Raw genomic sequence first — 18,762 nt, forward strand, 5'->3', positions numbered from 1 at the left:
GGCTGGGTGGAGCCAGGAAGGAGCAGATCTATCTGATGTGATCCCAGTGCAAAAACACCATCAGGAAAAATCAAGCAGAACTAGAAGTTCAATTTGAAGAGTTCATTCTCAAAAACAGATAACTCCGTTTTTAGAAATCTTCAAAAAACATATTTCTAATAAGGAAACTTTTCATCAGAAAGACAAAATATTCAAGCCTCATCTTGTCTGATTAAATCTTGTGGATTCTTGTGTACATGTTGGGAGCAAACACTTACTGTTGTGAACATAGGCGTTTCTAGCCCATTTTTGGGGGGTGCTGAAGCACCTCTAAATTGAATCCCAGCACCCCTAAAATTTGAGAGATTTTCAATTTTGTTTTACTGTAGTCCTATGCCATTTTTTAACAAGCCAGAAAAGTTTCAAAACCACAGTACTTGGTTGAAATGTAATATTTTAACAACATAAATTCAGCAGCTCTGCCGTGTTTTACATATTGTGCATCGCATTTCAAATGAAAGTCCAAATCCACATCTTCTTTTTGATATCAGATCATCAGATGCCAACCTCCTGTCCCCTATCACCAAGTCCAAGCACCGTACCTTGGGGGACAGAGCCTTTGCCATTGCTGCCCTTACTCTTTGAAACTCTCTCCCTCCACACAACCCCCAACTCTGACTCACTCCTCTCAACCACCTCCAGACCTACCTGTTCCAAAAAGCATACAACATATGACCTCTCCTCCCGCCTCTGTCCCTGTTTCGTTTTGTTTTATTTTTTAGTTTCACCGTATGTAAAGCGACTTTGAGTACTTAGAAAAGCACTATATAAATTATGAGTTATTATTATTGATATAGATTCCTAATAAAGTTACATTTTCAAGATATCTCTGATTAGCTAAGTCATTTTGACTTGGTCGAAGCCACCCAACCTCAGTTGATTGATCATAGCAAAAGCTAGTATTAGAAAAAATATGTTATTTGAAACATTTTTTTAATTTTTAAAAAGTTAACTGTTTTTGCAAATGAACTCTTCATTTATCTAATAAGGTATTGAGAGGCAGCTACCCATTGTTTATAACTTTTTATTTTTCTTGAAAAATAACACAAATAACATAACGTGAAAAAAAAGCTTCTGAAAATAATTACAATGCTACAGGATTCCCATTTTGATAACCGAAAAAAGGAAAACACATTTACAAAAAAGTATATATTTATATACTCATATTCATCTGAAGGGGTATGGCCAGGAGATCCTGTCTGGGTGGATAACCTTGATACAGAACCACTACACTTTAAGGGAAAAAAAATAAATGAGCAACCCCCCTGCACCCAAACAAAATAATACATCTCTACATTGAATCAGACAGGTCATGAAATTCAGTGAAAAGTACTCACATTTTTTTTTATCTGTGAAAAGAAACCAAGGTGTATCAAAGATGGAGGGGAGCAGTCTCATCTAGAATATTAACATGTTTGCTCTAAGTGTATTCTCTGTACAAAAATCAAAGCAAGAAGAGTTTGGAAATAATAGCACCTGAAGTCTAACGGTTGTTTGAAGATGCACCATTTCACCTAATCCTTGGCTTACTCCACACTTAATGCAACCTGCCCTCTACTGGGGTGAGGTCTTGTTGCCACATTGATTGCTTTCTCACATCGCCTTGTACTCTCTCTTCTACCAACAGCATCCATTCAGCGTTTGTGTATACTTCTCAAGTATACCAATGGACTACTAAAGCACCTACACACCTTATTATACTGACATACAACCGGTCAACAGAGGCCACCACAGTCGTTCACTTTATAAGTGGAGATGAGAAAAACCTTTCACTTTAAGTCGTCTTTTAAAAGAACAAGGATAGATGTTGAGCACAAAGCATCTAACAACAAAACGTTTCTTCTCTTAAATCTGACAAATAATCATTTACTCAGAGCCAAATTTAGGTGAAATCAAATTAACCATTTGATAATAAATAAGACTTTATGTGGCTCAGCTGAACAGAAGAATGCAGTTTTTACCTTAAGGATGAAACATTTCTTATCTCTCTCTTTGTCAAGGCTGTGGTTCAGAAACGAAGTGGCATCTATCCAAAGGAGAGCTGATCATCTTTGTCATCCAAAGGATGTGAAGAATACAGTTACTTGCCCATGTTCTCACACCTCCCGACATCAGAATTTAAAAAAATCTCCACATAGCAATAATACCAAAAGAACATGAAACAGAAGGTCCTGAGTCTCTTCTTAGGTACACAGGAAAACATGCATACAACTTAGTTCCAGCTGGGACAACCCCTTTCACAAACAACACCTAAGAGAGTTAGCAATTGCAATCTAGACCCCACCCTTCCTTGTACGAGATACAGGAGCATGTGAACTTTCCTGCCTGTCTGCGTCCTTTGTGTCACAGAGCATCGACTTCCTTGCCTTTGCACCTCAGCAGTTGGAGAAGACAGGCATTTAGGATATCCTTTGAATCAGTTTTTCATCCGACAGGCAGTACAGGGTGTTGACAGACAGCTCCGAGATGAAGGCTTCACAGGCCTTGCGTGAGACCCCTTTGCAGCCTCGCAGGTCGAGCAGTGAGATGCAAGAGAGACGCCGGAGATACTTAAGACACGTGTCTGTCAGTTTACTACAGCCTGGGAAAGAAAGAAGGACACAGAGATCAGTACTTGTGAAAAAAAGACTTATCCTTCATGTGTTGTGTTAGCTGTTCTTTATAACTCACCTCCCAGGTTGAGTTCTGTGAGAGTGTTTCGCGTGGAAGAGCCCACTGCCGTCAGCAGGTTAATGGAGTGGTCTGTGAGGCTGTTGCAGTGGGAGAGGTCCAATTTTGTTAAATGGGGCATGTGGCGGATCACCAGGCGCACAGTGGAGTCACTAATGTCCAAGCCTGCCAGTCGTAAGCACTGCATGGTCCGCAGCTGACTACGATTGTCACAGCCTGGATCAGTGGGGTTATTTAAGGGGTGAAAAAAATAAGTTTAGAGTTTATTCCCAAATAAATTCAAGGCCAACTTAGATACATGTCTAGCTTCTCACTGGTAGACTCTTAGGATTCTTTTATCTCACCTGGAGGGGTTACTAGATCCCTGATCTGAGTGTCTTTGATCCCGTCTGCATACCGCAGGTCCAGAGAGCGGAGGAGAGGGCAACCAGAGGAACAGAGAGCTGAAATAGATGACCAGGAACAACCTGCCAGCATCAAATCCTTCAGACCTGTGAAATCAAGAAATGTGTGTTTAGGTGGTGTGCATCAGTCTTTTCCACAGTATCCATTCTTCCATTCTTTTGTTTCACTGTGTCAGATTTATATGATATCAAACCTTCAAATATAAAAAATATAAGTATATAAATTGCGTGTGAATATTACCAGGCAGACGGCCAACCAGCCAGTTCAGTTGCTTCCTCGAGATGTTGGTCCAAGAAAGATCGAGTGTGACTGGCTGTCTCTTTATGATGCCTGTTAGGGCCTGAGGAGTGACGGTGCGTTTGATGCTAAGGTCAATTCGTGACCAAAGCCGCTTGTCTAAACACCTAAGAAAAAGAACGGACTCATTAGAACTTTAAAAAAAATAAATCTGGACTATGACACACTGATAAAACCTTACATGGACAAAGACTCTAGAGTTTGCAATGAAAAAGACTGTTTTTAAAGTTCAATAATGAAAATAAGTAAGGTCTGACAGCTTGGTATAGCATACCAATCTATCTGAATCCCCTATGGACTCATTAGATTTACTCTTCTACATTTGCTGAAGACAGAAAAGGCAAACAATGGAACTCTGGTTTCTAATGAAACTTCAGAATAATCATTGTGATGAACTTTATATGACAATTAGAACTAACAAATGCAATTTAACTTCACAAGTTATTTACTAATAATACAGAAGGTCCACATGAACAACTAGTAAGCTAATCAAATCAAAATATTGAGGATGAAAAAAAAGTTTCAAATGGCTAAAGGGACAGTGAGCCATATGTTTTCATCTCTCTTTCAATTGAATTACAGTGAGGACATTGGAATGGTTTAAGCTCAGCTTTGGTCCCTACATATAAATCTACTTCTCCTCTCTCTCTGATGTCTTACCATTTGTACCAGTTCTTGCAGACCGCCATGCAGACACAGAGGTCCGCTCGACTTAAATACCGGAAGACAGACACCCACACCTCCCTCTCACAGCCTGGGCCGCTCCCACCACCCTCCCTGTCTGCCTCGCCCCCTCCTTCCTGCAAGGCCGACAGAGGGATGCGGTGATGAGGAAGCTCAGAGGATGAAGAGCAGGAGGCTCCATTGCTCAGTTTAGCCGGCCTGCTCAGCTGGACTCTTTTTGAGGTGTCCAGCCTCGCAAGGTGAGATCTACTAGTGTCTGTGTGCCTACTGCGAGTGTGTGGGGGTGTGTGCCTGTTGGAGTGTTGTTCAGGGCAGGGCCCGCGATTTCTGATGGGGGGTCTGACAAGGGGTCTGGTCTGGCTGTGTATCGTGGAAGTAGCAGTTTGAGGGGCGATGGCCTCTAGTTTGGGGACAATAGATGATGGATCCCGTTTGGCCCTGGTTGGCTTCTGAAGTGTCACTTTAAGATTTGACCCATCTTTGCCCCCTGTTTGAGTGTCCTGCTCCATCTCCTCCTCCTCCTCCTCTTCAGCACCATTTTGGTTAGCCGCCTCGCTCCCTTCTCCCCCTCTTTCTTTGGCTGCCCGTCCTCCTCGCCTTGACTGTGGCTGGTTCTCTTTATCCAAACCCTTCACACTTTTCTGTCCTCTCTCCTCTTCCTCGTCATCATCGCCGCTGCTGCTGCTGCTGTTGGAGCTGCTGCTGCTGCTGTCCTCGCTCTCTTCCTGCATCTCTTCATGGCTTCTCCCACTTCTCATCCCTCGTCCTGCACCTCCCCCCCGCAGTCTCACCCCTCTACCCCTCCCTCTGCGAGGCTCTCCTTTGGGCTCAAGAGCCAGACTGAGGGAGGACGGCTGCTGCTGCTGCTGGATGGACCCGGTCCCTCCTGAAGAGCTGTGGTAAGAAGAGCTACTCGCCCAAGTGGTGCCCCGACCTCTGCCCTGAGAAAGTCTGCTGGTTGGAGAACGTAGCCGGGACAGCAGCCTGGAACCCAGCAGTCTGGGAGAACGATCTAGAGCTGCCTGTCTCTGTTTGGGAGGACAGGGAAAGATGGCAAGTGAGAAACATATAATGTATGTACTAAATACACTTAATAAAAGTGCTCTGAAATAGAATCTATTACATATTACTATTACATCATCTGAAATACTGCACCAAAAACGTCAGACACACACATATACTAATTTGCACACTGAGTTATTGCAGGGCATATAATAAAGGCATTACTTACTGTCAAGAGTTTGCTTCGCTCCAGTTTTATCTGCAATAAACAGAAGAATAGTTGGGGAACAGTGATAATATCTTCACACACTGAAACAAGTCTTTGTCTACTTCTATTCTTAGACTGAGAAGATGCTAAAAATCCATCTGCTACATCTACCAAACTAGTCTGAGTATAATTACAAGTTTCATCAGGGTAAAAGTTTTAATTTAAAGATACTTTTAGAACACACACACTTCCTCACTCTTAAGCCTGCTGAGTTTTTCTCTTCAATTAAATCTCCAGGATTTTAAGGATTCTAAACACAGAGTCAAATGTAAAACTGGCCATTGCTTATTAAATATATTAAAATACTAATTAGGAAATGAAGACATGCTTCTCTGTGAAAATTAAATAAACGCATATTTGGTACAGAGCACAAACACGTAACACTATTTCCTTTTGATCGTTATCAATCAAGGAAAATTTAAATACTGCTTCTAAATTCTGTTACGGTCTTAACCTTACCCTTTTCTTGAGTCGGAGCTCAAGTGCACTTGCTCTCTTGCGGTTCTGTTGATGCTGCAAGAGCAGTTTCTGAGAAGGCGGTGGTGCTGTTGGTCGGGAGGTAGGTCTACGTCTCCCTCGTCTCACCCCTTCTCCTACACCAATACCCTCCCGGTATGCAAGTTTGGATGGCGGCAAGGAGCTGAAGCCCTCCGACTCTCCACTTTCCTCATCACTGGAAGACTGGTGTGAAAAGGACAAGAAGAGATCATCAGGAGGGTTAAAAACAAGACGTCAGTGTGTGTGACATTTTCAAAAATAAAAGTAAAGAACTTTGAAGAAGTTAAAAACTGAATGGTGAGGATTGAAAGAACATCTTGAGAAAAAATAGTGAGAGAAAGAGCAAGAGAGGGGGAGAGTGAGAAAGAGAAAACTTTGTAATTTTGTGTTTTATTTCTTTTTAAGCTTTAGCAATGTCAACATATGTTTTCCATGCTAATAAAGCCCTTTGAATTGAAAAAAAATAATTGAAAACTAGAGAGAGGAAGAGTGAAAGCGAGAAAGAGAAGAAAAAGGGTGAGAAAGACAGAGCAGGAGAGAGAGTGAGAGAGACGGTGAGCGTGACAGAGAAAGTGAGGGAGATGGAGAGCAAGAAAGAGAAAGCTAGATAGATAGAGAGAGAGAGAGAGAGAGATAGAGAGAGAGAGATAGAGAGAGAGAGAGAGAGAGAGAGAGAGAGAGAGAGAGAGAGAGAGAGAGAGAGAGAGAGAGAGAGAGAGAGAGAGAGAGAGAGAGAGAGAGAGAGAGAGAGAGAGAGAGAGAGAGAAGGGCATGTAAAAATGTGTTCTACCTCTGATTCAGACTCTTTGCCTTGGTAACATTTAGGACACTCCCAGCAGCTGGGCAAATCCTTATTGATCTTCCCCTCACCAGGTTCCTGAAACAGAAAACATTAAAAGTCATCCTTCACATCTGATTGGTAAATGAAGCTTTATCAGCAGTAGAGCATTTGCAGACTTTTTTATTTTTCAGTTTACAGCCTTCACTTCATCTTCCGCTGCTCACCTTAAGACACTGCCGATGTGTGATCTGCGAACAGACAGAGCACTCCATGAGTGAGTGGGTGCTCGGATCCGAATCCTCTGATTCTCCCTCTCCACATATGGCACAGCGCGCTGTGTTTGGCAAGGCAGGCTGCAGGAGAATGTACAAATGTAATATATACTAACAGTAAGCAAATAAACAAACTATGTCCAAAAATGTTGCCAGGTGATTTCCGAGAGACCACAAGACGGTATTTTAGCTTAGTTAACAGGCTGCTAACTAGTTAACAGGCTATTTACTTAAATTAATTTGCCTATGTTGACTGTCATGTGAGTTAGTAGTATGATTAAAAATAACTTGTTTCTCTAGTTTTAACACATTTTCTGTCGGGTTGCACTATCTGGCGATTCACACTAGAGGAATCATCAGTATAATTATGATCTACCGTCACCAGCCACATGTGTAAGTGAGGAATTGAGGCCCACTATGGGTACTCACTGCCAAACACTGTCTCATGACGCAGCCCTTCTTCATGCGTCCAGGACCACCAAACTTCCTCATGTCGTGGCAGTACTGACAGGTTCCACACTCCTTCCTGCGGCAGGCAGCACAGCGCTTGCATCTCACTCGTCGTCGCCTCAGGGCAGAGATTGAGGAGCGTTTGTTGGGCCTCTGTCCCAAAGGTTTGTGGAGGGTGGGGCCCAAACGGGGACGGTAAATTACAGGAGGAGGCGGAGTGGGGGGCTGGTACCATGACGGCTGTTTGGGGAATATTTGCAGGAAAAAGAAAATAAGTCACAATCATGTCCTGCAAATAAGTCACAAGTGTTTGCATTGTATGATTGGCAATATAGATGAGCATGAATGATGACTACTTACACCAGTAATGTAATTATCAAGTATTTTCAAAGTAATCAAAAAAGTGGAAAAAGTGCTTTTATTTTTAACGTTTTCAAGCACAACTCTCCGCCTGCTCACAAACATATCATCTCTACACAGTATGATTGTATGTGCTCCTAGCTAGGGGTGGGAATCGAAAACCGGATCTGACTTAGAACCGGTTCCAATTGATCAATTCCATCGGAAAAGTGTTTTTCCTCTCCAAATTCCAAGTATTTTCCTCCAGGCTTCGGGGGCAACGTCCGGACTCACGCAGCCGAAAATGAGGCACCGAGAGTGGGTGAAATACCTCTGCGATGACCCCTGGAGGAAAAGCGTTTTTCCTCTCCAAATGTTGAATATGTTCATGTTCAGTCTTGTGCAGACATAATTTTGGAAAAAATAAAATGGTTCCTTTTGGTGCGGAAGACTGTGTAGAACTACTTTTTTCCCACTCAAAAATACCCAGGAATCATTAGGAGAATTGATAAGGAATGGATTGATAAGCAGAATCAACAATGGCATTGACATTGATAAAATCTTATCAATTCCCACCCCTACTCCTAACTCACAGAAAATATGTACAAATCTAATCTCTACACACCCTTTCTGGCCACTTGACGATGGGCTCTCCAGTGTAGGACAGCTTAGAGTTATCATCCCCATGATTCCTCAGAACAGCCTGGAGAGTGGAGGGGAAAAGGAGCAATAAGACACAAAAATATATATAATATGTTTCGACTTCAATAAGAAAAAGTAGACAAGTACATACATTGTGCCAATGCCACAAATAGATATGAAATTATGACATTTCAACTTGATGGTCTTCACCAGGTGATTTGTTTTTTTGCAGAGATCACCTGGCTAAGACCATCAGGTTGAAGTGTTATGATTCAATAAAGTTTTGTAGCACTGAGTAATTGTTCTTCTGTTCTTGCTGTTGTTTTTAACAGTGCCTTACACATACATGTTGTACCACCTTTTTCATCTTTATCTTTAGACTTCTACCACAAACACGATAGGAAAAACTGTGTTTAAACTATACTCATGAACAACACAGGGGACTAGAGACACCCACCCTGACGTCTTCGAGCAGAGCAGCAGCGTTCCTGATGCCTGCAGGGACGCACTTTTTGTGGGCAGGCAGCTCCTCCAGCTTTCCTAAAAGGTTACTTAGGCCCTCAAGCTCAAATGGAGTGAGCACATGCTGAGATTCGGGAACCTGAGCCGCCTTTTCTTCACAGACATCTTCCTCTTTCAACTGCACCTCTCCGTTTTCACCGTCACCGCCAACCCCATTTGAGGTACCATTTCCGGTTTGATCCATGGTTTCAATGTCGGCCTGGGTCAGCCCTAAAAAGACGAGAAGATTGAGCTTGTGTCAAAAATGGGTCTACTTATGTGTCTCTAAAATAAAGAAAAAAAAGCAGGTTAACCGTGTTTCTTGTGTTGCTCCTCACCTATGCCTAGGGAGTACTTTTTGAACTCAGGAGTGAGATGGGATACGTTGGTGAGACAGTAGAGGTATCTCTCTAGGACGTACCAACACATCTCATAGTAGAACGGGTAGCGAAACTTTGCTGGCACCTAGAGGAGGAGGACAGAAATGTATCAGGCAAAATAATTCTCAGTAAAATGTGCTTCATTACGACACTATTTAGTGAAACACCACACTGTCAGTGGCAATACAGTGTATACTATACTGTTCTGAAATTTAGTCGTTTCATACTGAGTGCATACTCTGCTTCTTCAACTAACTTCTCTTCTGCAGTTCTTCTCACATCTTTGTTGTGGTTTGAATTTCTGCTAAGGAGGATGGAGGAGGTGAAGAAAACGTGGTCTAGCTACAGTGGCTAGAGCACAGATGCAGACTGAACACCTGCCTCATCTACAGTTGAGCCTTGTTAATCTCTGAGAAGTGTGTAGTCGCTAACTAAACTTTCCATTGTGACACAAAAGACTAATGTGTTTGCCAACAATGAAACGGTTTCATGTGATTGTGTAAGACAGACTAACGTGCCTTGCAAAAGTTTAATCTTTGAGACGTATTCCTAACAGTTTTTCTATCTTGAGCCACTGCAGAGAAAAAAAAGCTCTGAATCATGGCTTACATAATCTCAAACTTGAAAGCAATCAACAGTATGTGTTAAAGAAAACTGTTCTTAATCAATAGAAGAAACATGTCTTTGGTGAATGAGAGCTGCTGCTGCTCACCCGTGTACGATCCTCAATGCTGTAGATGTTGAGCTGCATGGGGATGTTAAAGCTGTGGAGGAAATTACCCCCAAACACCAAAGTGTCCTCAGGGGTGTACACAGCATGGATCCACCCTACAACATACAGAAAACATGATGCTGAAGGCGTGTAGTGGCAGACAGCTTCAGAGAGTGTATGCTTCGTGTCTGTGTGCGTCACTGTTGTGTTACTATAACAAACCTGATGGGATTATGAAGGTGTTTCCCTGCTTCAGCTCTATCCTCTGACAGTCATGACACTTGTCTCCCAAAAAGATGTCTCCCTGTTTTCCAGATAAAACCCAGTTCTCATACATCTCCAGGTTCTGTGGCGTGGGTGGAATCAACCAGAACACCTGCAGGATTCACAGGAAAAGAAAATGCATGTAGACTTCAACAGATTCATCAAGACATATCAAAAAACAGTTGAAAAGTCAGATGATTCCCTTCCACTTTTAATCTGACAACATGACTGAATAAATGGCTGCTCCTGAGTAAAGTGTAAGTATGTCCTCTGTATTAGTACAGACAGGCAGATCTTGAAACCTGTGTGACTGGACACCAGGGCCCATTTTCAGTGTCCGCCCTGAGCCCTGAGCCCTGAGCCCTGAGCCCTGAGCCCTGAGCCCTGAGCCCTGAGCCCTGAGCCCTGAGCCCTGAGCCCTGAGCCCTTTTTGACTTAATTGACATCAGCTGGACAGTGAATTAGGGCAGGAGGCTGTAAGGGCTCAAACTGTAGAACTGGGAATGGGACAGCACTTTGCTACTTCTCACGTGACCTGCATGACGTCATGAAGCTCCCCTTAGTGATATTAGGAATTTTTATTGCACAATTTTGACTTTCCTACAATTCAAGGTGCTTAAGGGATGGCTGACTGCCATGTGATCCAGGCTCTCACCGTACAGACTGCTTAACCACACAACTTAAAATATATAAATAGGCTATATAACTACAAATATATAAATTATACTGGATACACATATGTGTGAAGATGAATAGATTAAGGCTGTTTTCTATATTCATATTTACAGGCAAACTTTTTTTACCTGTAAATTTCATTGCAAATTTCATGCTTCTTTTTTACTGTCACACTTTTTTTATTTCCATTGTTGGAGCTATTACTGCCACAGGCTCCTTCCTGAATCGAATGAGGACCCCAAGAAGAGAGTTGGTGAGATCAGGACCCTGCAAAAGCTGGCAGTTTAGTGATGTTACTTTGTACGTGGCCCCAATCCAACACAACTCTCAGCTTTCCTTTGGTGGGGTGACGTACTCCACGATGGGGAATGTACCACACTTTCCTTTCATCTTGTTCCAATTGATCAGTGGGTACTATTTCAGCATAGCCCTGAGTTAGCATGTCACTGAGAAATGTGGTGTACTCCTCTTTAAAACCTTCTTTTCCGGCCTTTGAGCCTCTGCTCTGTAACACAGAGATTGTTGGGCAAGACAGGGTCTTCTTCTCTGAATGGTAAGTCAATGAAGTAGTGTCCATCCGACAGTACTGTTGTTCTTGTCATAGTTTGCATGAACTTCATGTCCTCTCTTGACATTTCCAATTTTTCATCTGATGTCTTCTCATTGAAATCATGATCATTGAGATTTAGGTTTTGTAAGTTGACCAAGTCAAATAGCCACTACATCCATGTTACGACGTTCGTTTGCCTTTCCATGTTCGTGGGCTTCCCCTGGGAATCCAGTGTTTCACGTCACAATACTATGAACTCCGGGTAACTCCCTTACGCTAAGTCTGCAAAAATGCCCACTTACAGAAAGGGGGCATAAAGGGCTCAAAAAGTCAGAGAGAGATCCCTCACACACTTTATGATTTGACAGTGGGACAGCCCTTAGCCCTCACTGACTTAGCAGGAAGGCGCCACAAAGTCAGTGAGTGCTTGAGGGTGGACATTGAGATTGGGCCAAAGACTGACCTTTCCTCCTCGCAGGATGTGGTACCAGACTGAGGTGCCCCCGAAGTCAATGTGGAAATCTGTGAAGCAGCCCTGCACGCTCATGAGACAGTACCTAGGAAGACGATGAAAGGAGGAAAATCACAATGTATATTATATAGAAGATAAAAGGTTGAAAAGTAAAAGACAAAACAAAAGTTTCTTAAGTTTGAAGACTTTGTTAACTCACTTTTGTACTTTGGGGTAATGCATGTCTATGATGGCATTAGTGGAGTCTCTCTGTCTTTCTTTGAGATGGCGAGGCCACATGTTGTCCACCCAGTCAATAAGGTCCACCTTGATTATTAGGAAATGGTATTAACATAAACACAGATACAAAATGTTGACTCTCTTCTGATAATACATACAATTCTCTGTGGGTACAAAACATCAAAACTGTCAAATAGGCTGAACCTCTATCTGCTTTAAGAGAAAGACAAATTAAAAGAACTTTTCATACTTTGACTGCATTTCCTGGTTCATGCCCTATTTGTTTAACACAGGTGTGAGCCAGTCATCGTTCTAAAATGTCATCATTAATGTGGGATTTTGTGATGCCCCAGGTGTTCTCACCGAGGCCGGTCGTTTGACCAGGTTCTCCAGCCTGGTGTGGCTGAACTCAAGGCTGATAACATTGTAGAGTTTTTCTCTTTCTGACGGTGGGGTCTCATAGTAGCGTCGCCACTGAGCCATCGACATCTCAATTCCCTTCTGGGTGTTCACGTCCATCACATCCACAATGCGTCGACTACCTGTAAGAGAATCAAAAAATGGTCAACCACTGAGACCACGGAAATCAAATCCAATCCCACTGTTCAAAAAAAACCCACAAACCATCATTTTGTGTAACACACTGTTTTGTTAATTTTACAGTTGAATATTGAACTCATCAGTGCTCTCTAGTAAAAAAGCTTGTGACGAATTCAGCAATTCAATATCTTATCATTTATGTCCAGGTATTTACGTATACTTATGTCACAGAAATATACACAGTATAACATAATTCTTGCTCCAGTTCTACTGGTGTATGGGGCAATGTAATGTTTCTGGTTAGTGACTATTAATAGATTTATTTAGTGTTAGTATAATTGAAGAAATTGTTGTGGGAAAGAATGTAGAAATATAATTAGGTTTGGTTGTTTAACACATTATCATAGTGTATTTTTGATGAGGAGACTCTTTAATATAGGTTTGTGTGTGGCACAGACAGTGGGGGGAGTCAGTGGAATCTAGACTGGTTTGGAGTCGCATGTTTTTTTACCATGTCTGTTAGAGTTTTATTTATTATCTTGGAATCCTGCATCATCTGCTAAATTTTTGGATTTTTGTCACTGATGGAACATCTAAATAAAAGTTGTTTTATTTTTTACAACATATAACGGCTCACAAGTGGATGATTGCTCTGGATACAACAGAGAGACAAGTGTAAGCCAGGACTCCAGCTAGCAACGCAGTTTTGTCGTCTACGACTGGTAACAAGGATCTCCTGTGTTTAATTTTGTAGAAAACAAAACACAGACACAAAAAAAAATCTGAGCTATCAATTGCAAAAGGTCATAAAACAAGAACTTACCAACAAACAGCTTGACATCACTCACACTGAAATCAGAGTCTGGCATTCTGCAAGACAGGGTAGTTTTCATGATAACCTAATTCAAAAGAGGTTTTTTGGCATTTTCCTCAACATTTTTTAAGTGTGTTTAGAAACGAGCGTTATCAGCAATGAAAAGTAAAATAATGTGACTTACTGTATGCCAAGGCCATCAGATTTCTCAAAGATAATGGGGTCCCTGAGCCCTTCTCTCTGGATGTATTCAAATGTGAAATCTAGAAAGGAAACATCGTTTTTAACAGTCATCAAGAAACCCAGACCTGGATTTTGTGGATCACCCATCACAAATACTTGTTTGTAATGGATTAACTTAAATCAACCAGCTTTAACTCAGTGATAGACTTTTATCTGATCTAGCTCTACTTACCTTTACGTTACTTAATACTAGGGATGTACATTTTAAGTATTTTCCGTGATCGATCTTTGGAAATGTTAACGATCAATTATCGATTAATTGATAAAAAAAAACATTATTATTCTTACGTCAAAAAAAAGGCCAAATGCGTTGTTTTCCCCCTAAATTGTATTTTCTACAGCAACAAAATGCAAATAACTGACGGGATTTAATACGGGTACATGTTTGACACGCAGAATATCAACGATCAGGCTAATTAAAATATTCTATGCGGACATAATCTTATAAAGTGAAGGCTGAGACTACTAACAGAAAATTACTTCAGACTCCCAGCGTCCAGTTTTCTGTCTACTCGTTCTTATTGAGAAAAATAAACGTGTATTTGATCAGGTGTCAGCCGGGAGCGCAACCGGGTCACTATCAGTCCCGCTGCAGAAAAGCTCAGACGGATCTGATGTTGCTGGTCTGCAAACATAGTGTACCTGAATTTCCCACCTGCCTGTTGCCTTCTTATCCAAAAGGTGGGAAATGTCCTGTTTATAGTTGTGAACCTTCGTGTCTGTGTCGTTGTTGGCAGCAGTTTTGTATTGATCCTCTTTTAAAAAAAGCACACGGGGAGATCTGACGCGCAGCCGCCAGCAGAGCATCTCCGCTGTGCACAACACCTTTAACAACTTAAAACACCTCCCTCATAGATGAGTGTAATATGAGACCACATGATGTTTGTTCAAGGTGACAGAAAATTGATAACAAAAATGCGTGTTTCGAGTAATTCCTTAACAATCAATTAATCGATAATCGATTAATTGTGGTCATCCCTACTTAATACGTTCAGGTATAAATCAATTTAAACTTCTACTTTATTCAGTTAGTTGTTAGGATACTCACCTTTACCCTCCATGTGTTTGATCAAGTCAGAGTTAAATCTGTGGCACTGCAATTTTTCATCCAGATCGAACATGCGTTTCCCTTCGATTTCATCATCTGAGATTCCATCGTCCTGGTAGCGCCGCCGTGTGCCTGTACGCTGAGAACAAGGAAGGTTTCTGTAAACTTTATGTCAGAGGTGAACTATGAGTTTCCGGTGAGCAACAGAAAGTAGAGGATGATGGTGCCAGAATAAAGATGGGATGTCTCTCTGCATTGTACAGATTCAGTGAAATGACAAACCTGGATTATAGCATGCAATGAGACAGACAGCACTGCCAATGTCAAGATTATACATATCATGAATTGCATTAAAAATTATTTCTTGGATATAATTACTAGGAAAATTATCTAAGCTGTATATTCTAAGCCAGGGGTTCCCAAACTTTTCAGCCTGCACCCCACAAATATATGTGCCAAAGACTTGCGACCCCCACTGTCCCTCAAAGTGATTTAATGTGACTTCATTTAGCTAGTCTGCAGAAAATAAGCCTACCTATATGAGCATGTGTCTGTGTTTCCTGTGCTGTTATGAATTAACCTACTGCTACTGATGCTTTTGATAATTAACTGTTCACTAACCCTAAACTTAGGAGTCATCTGGCAAAAAGAAAGGCAGAAAACTCATTACATTTTCTATTTTCAAGGGTTTATTTAAAGTTGAGCGACTATTTTTGTCAATATTTTTACTATAACGGGTAAAAATCTACTACTTTTAGATAACTTAATAAGAAAAAAACATTCTCGAAGACATCTCTTGACCCTCCATTTGTGTCTTGCGACCCCCCCAGGGGGACCCGCCCCCTACTTTGGAAACCCCTGCTCTAAGAAATGTTCCGCAATCTTAACCTTGAGGACTAAATACTTTAACAAACTTCTCTTGGTTACAAAATTTTCTGATTGGCTGTCATGTTCTGATGCACAACTATCAGCAGGAACATATTCATCCATCATAGATGCAAAAGTCACACACTCCTCTGCAGCACTGCTTAGTGTTGTAGTCAAGACCACATTAACCAAGACCAAGACATGTCCGAGACCAGAGTGCACCGAGACTAAGACAAGACCAAGACATTTAGGGATCGAGACTGAGCCAAAACCAAGACCAAGGCAGGGCAAGACCGAGACAAGACCAAGACCATATACATCAATGAAAAATCATTATGAGAGGTAACAAAATAAAAGACTTCTGTTTGTTTTATTTAAGTTTGCTTTGAATACTATTGACAGCATCAAACAAGGTTTGGTTTGTCTTTGTTGCCTTTCTTTTGACTCCATACGTTTCTTTTTTTCTCTGATCACAGTAATGACAGGGACACAGAGAGCATCAGTGGTGGTCTCCGGTCTTGATATAAAATACGGAGTCCGCCCAGTCCAAGACCAAGACAAGACCAAGTAAAAATGCTTTCAATTCTGAGACGAGACCGAGACCTGAAATAAGCAGCCTCAAGATACAATTAGTGTAATGGTAAAGACATGAGTTTAAATACACAGTGCCTATAATTTCATCTCAATGGTAAAGAAAGAGGAATCAAAACCTGCCATTAGCAAACCAGTCAACAAGTGAAACTTGTGCTCAAAGCTAACACACAAAAAAACACAATAATTCAACCCAAGCTCATCAGTCAGCCGACTACCAAATCAGTTCATGTGGGAACCAAACAATACGGCATTACAAAAGATGGGGTTAATCTTCCACACACTGCCCCCTCCTCTTACTCCCCTGCTGCCATTCACCCTCTGCTCTACTGCTTGGCTAGACAGATGGATAAAGCACAACACCCCCGCACTATGATTTCCCCACCCCCCATCTCCATCTCTTTACTACAAATGTGGTATTATCTACGCTCTGATCCTCTTCCTTACCATAACTCGAGGCCGCACAGTACAGAGTAAATCGCACACAATTTCATATCATAAAAAAACCCCAACTCACATTGTTCTTTTCATGTTGTGTGATTTACAACGACAAAGGGAATCAATCATTCCCACATAGGAGGGAACATTTCACAGAGGGCTTTGATTAAGTTTTAGTGTGAGCAACAATTCAGCCAAGACATACTAAAACCTATCAACAATAGAAGGAATAGCTTACTCACAATCATATGCAAATATATACATCCAGATATGATCTTATTTTCAGAATACACATAATTATTCTAATTGTGTAGAAGCTGAGTATCTATTTTAAAACAAGGTGATGTGATAGTAAAGAGGTGAAACAGGGTCACAGTAAGAACACTGCTGTCAGGTCAGACACTGAACTTGACCCTTTCTTGAACCTTTAGTCTTTAGACAGGTTCATTACCGTAATAAAACTGGGACACACAACACAAGAGAGAGACTCACTCCTGTCCTGTCACACAATGTGCCCCAAAGAGACAATCAAACACACTGGACGTGACTACACTTTAAGTCTGCATGTAATATTTAAGCAGGTGGACTTACAAAGAGACATGATAACAGATCATTGTTACCATTAAACAAGTGTTTGCTAAACTTACTCACCAGGCGTTTGCTGTACCGTGTGTGAGAGTCCTCCATGGTCTCTGGAAGGGGGGCAGAAAGTTCAGAGAGTAGAATGAATAACATGTATTCAATAGATAATGTTGAAGTGTGTGTGTTTTAAATGTCGGACATAAACACACACCCCTCTCTGAGTGCAGCCTAGCATGATAGCGTTAGCCAACAGTGTTAACAGGCTAAGGTTAGCAACACATAACTGCAAACATTTCAGATTCACTGTTTAAAGACAAGTGCCATCTTCATATGAATATCTGAGACAGAAGGTCAACTCACATGTGGAATAACCCTGGTGTTATCTTTAAACGTAAACTACCATTAGCTCAGTTTCCCTTTCTCAAGTCGTCTAAGGCTAATGCTAATGCTCCTGCTAGCTGGTTGACATTAGCCTGTAGACTGAAATCTTCTTTATATCATTACCTCTGTGTTTCAACTCCTTCTATCCGCTCAGAATAATGTCTTCCGGCTAGAGCGTCTGAGGCTGCTCGGTCAACTTTCTCCCCATGTTGTGTGAGAACAGCTGTGTGTATTGTTATGTTTATTATTGTGCGATAAAGTTAGGACGATTCGACGCTTCGAGCCGCCATTTTCAGCTGGTTAGAAAACACACACGCACATACACACAGTTATACGCACACACATTCACGTATACACACACACACACACACACACACACACACACACACACACACACACACACACACACACACACACACTACACACACACCAGATAAAAAAAGGAAAAAGCTCACAGCCCGCCCCCCTTTACCCACTGTTCTGTAGATTAGCATATGCACCTCTCATTGGACACAGCGTGTGCTATTTAAATAGGATTATAATGTGTTGATATTCATGGAGACTTGGTTTGTCTGCCCTCGTTCCACGGAAGAAGGGCGGGTTGCTTTTGCATAACTATGAATTACAGTAATAAAAACACATGTGGACAAAGCAACTGACTATACTTGAAATACCAGAAGTCTTCATTGTGCATTGAAGAGTTCATATGCAAAAACAGTAAACTCACTTTTAAAAAATTTAAGAAATGTTTCAGAAAACATATATTTTCTATTACTAGCTTTAGGTAGTATCAATTATTTGAAGTTGGGTGGTTTTGACTAAGTCAAAATGACATTACTAATAACAGGTACCTATTTTTTTTCAACTTTATTTTAGAAAATTTTCAATATTTTAGACAGTGTGACATTCAACATAAGGTACACAAATATAGAATAAGATAAGATAAGATAAGATAGTCCTTTACTCGTCCCACAACGGGGAAATTCAAGAGTCACAGTAGAAAAGTAGACACACACACACACACACACACACACACACACACACACACACACACAACACACACACACACACACACACACACACACACACACACACACACACACACACACACACACACACACACATATATATATAACAA

General features: G+C 41.4%; 1 protein-coding gene across 4 annotated transcripts; it reads right to left on the reverse strand.

Annotated features, from left to right (window-relative positions):
- Nucleotides 1-1,173: 1,173 nt before the first annotated feature.
- Nucleotides 1,174-18,243, reverse strand: kdm2ab (lysine (K)-specific demethylase 2Ab). Of its 4 annotated transcripts, none has more exons than XM_034689539.1 (23): nucleotides 17,748-18,243; nucleotides 17,313-17,353; nucleotides 14,766-14,904; nucleotides 13,659-13,737; nucleotides 13,484-13,530; nucleotides 12,484-12,662; nucleotides 12,101-12,207; nucleotides 11,893-11,986; nucleotides 10,163-10,316; nucleotides 9,941-10,056; nucleotides 9,187-9,313; nucleotides 8,805-9,079; nucleotides 8,331-8,408; nucleotides 7,346-7,606; nucleotides 6,869-6,997; nucleotides 6,654-6,740; nucleotides 5,825-6,046; nucleotides 5,327-5,356; nucleotides 4,072-5,123; nucleotides 3,355-3,518; nucleotides 3,054-3,200; nucleotides 2,710-2,925; nucleotides 1,174-2,620 (listed from the first exon to the last, which is right to left on the reverse strand). In XM_034689539.1, exons 2-23 carry the CDS (start codon nucleotides 17,346-17,348, stop codon nucleotides 2,439-2,441), a joined length of 3,921 nt encoding a protein of 1,306 aa, XP_034545430.1. In that variant the 5' UTR covers nucleotides 17,349-17,353; nucleotides 17,748-18,243; the 3' UTR covers nucleotides 1,174-2,438. The 4 variants fall into 4 exon arrangements, with proteins under 4 accessions (XP_034545430.1, XP_034545428.1, XP_034545431.1 ...); XM_034689537.1 differs by having other exon boundaries at nucleotides 9,163-9,313; nucleotides 17,748-18,140; XM_034689540.1 differs by lacking the exon at nucleotides 17,748-18,243 and adding an exon at nucleotides 17,604-17,720.
- Between the last annotated feature and the right edge of the window lie 519 nt (nucleotides 18,244-18,762).

Source organism: Notolabrus celidotus, chromosome 8 (assembly GCF_009762535.1).
Source record: "Notolabrus celidotus isolate fNotCel1 chromosome 8, fNotCel1.pri, whole genome shotgun sequence".
Lineage (NCBI taxonomy): Eukaryota > Metazoa > Chordata > Actinopteri > Labriformes > Labridae > Notolabrus > Notolabrus celidotus.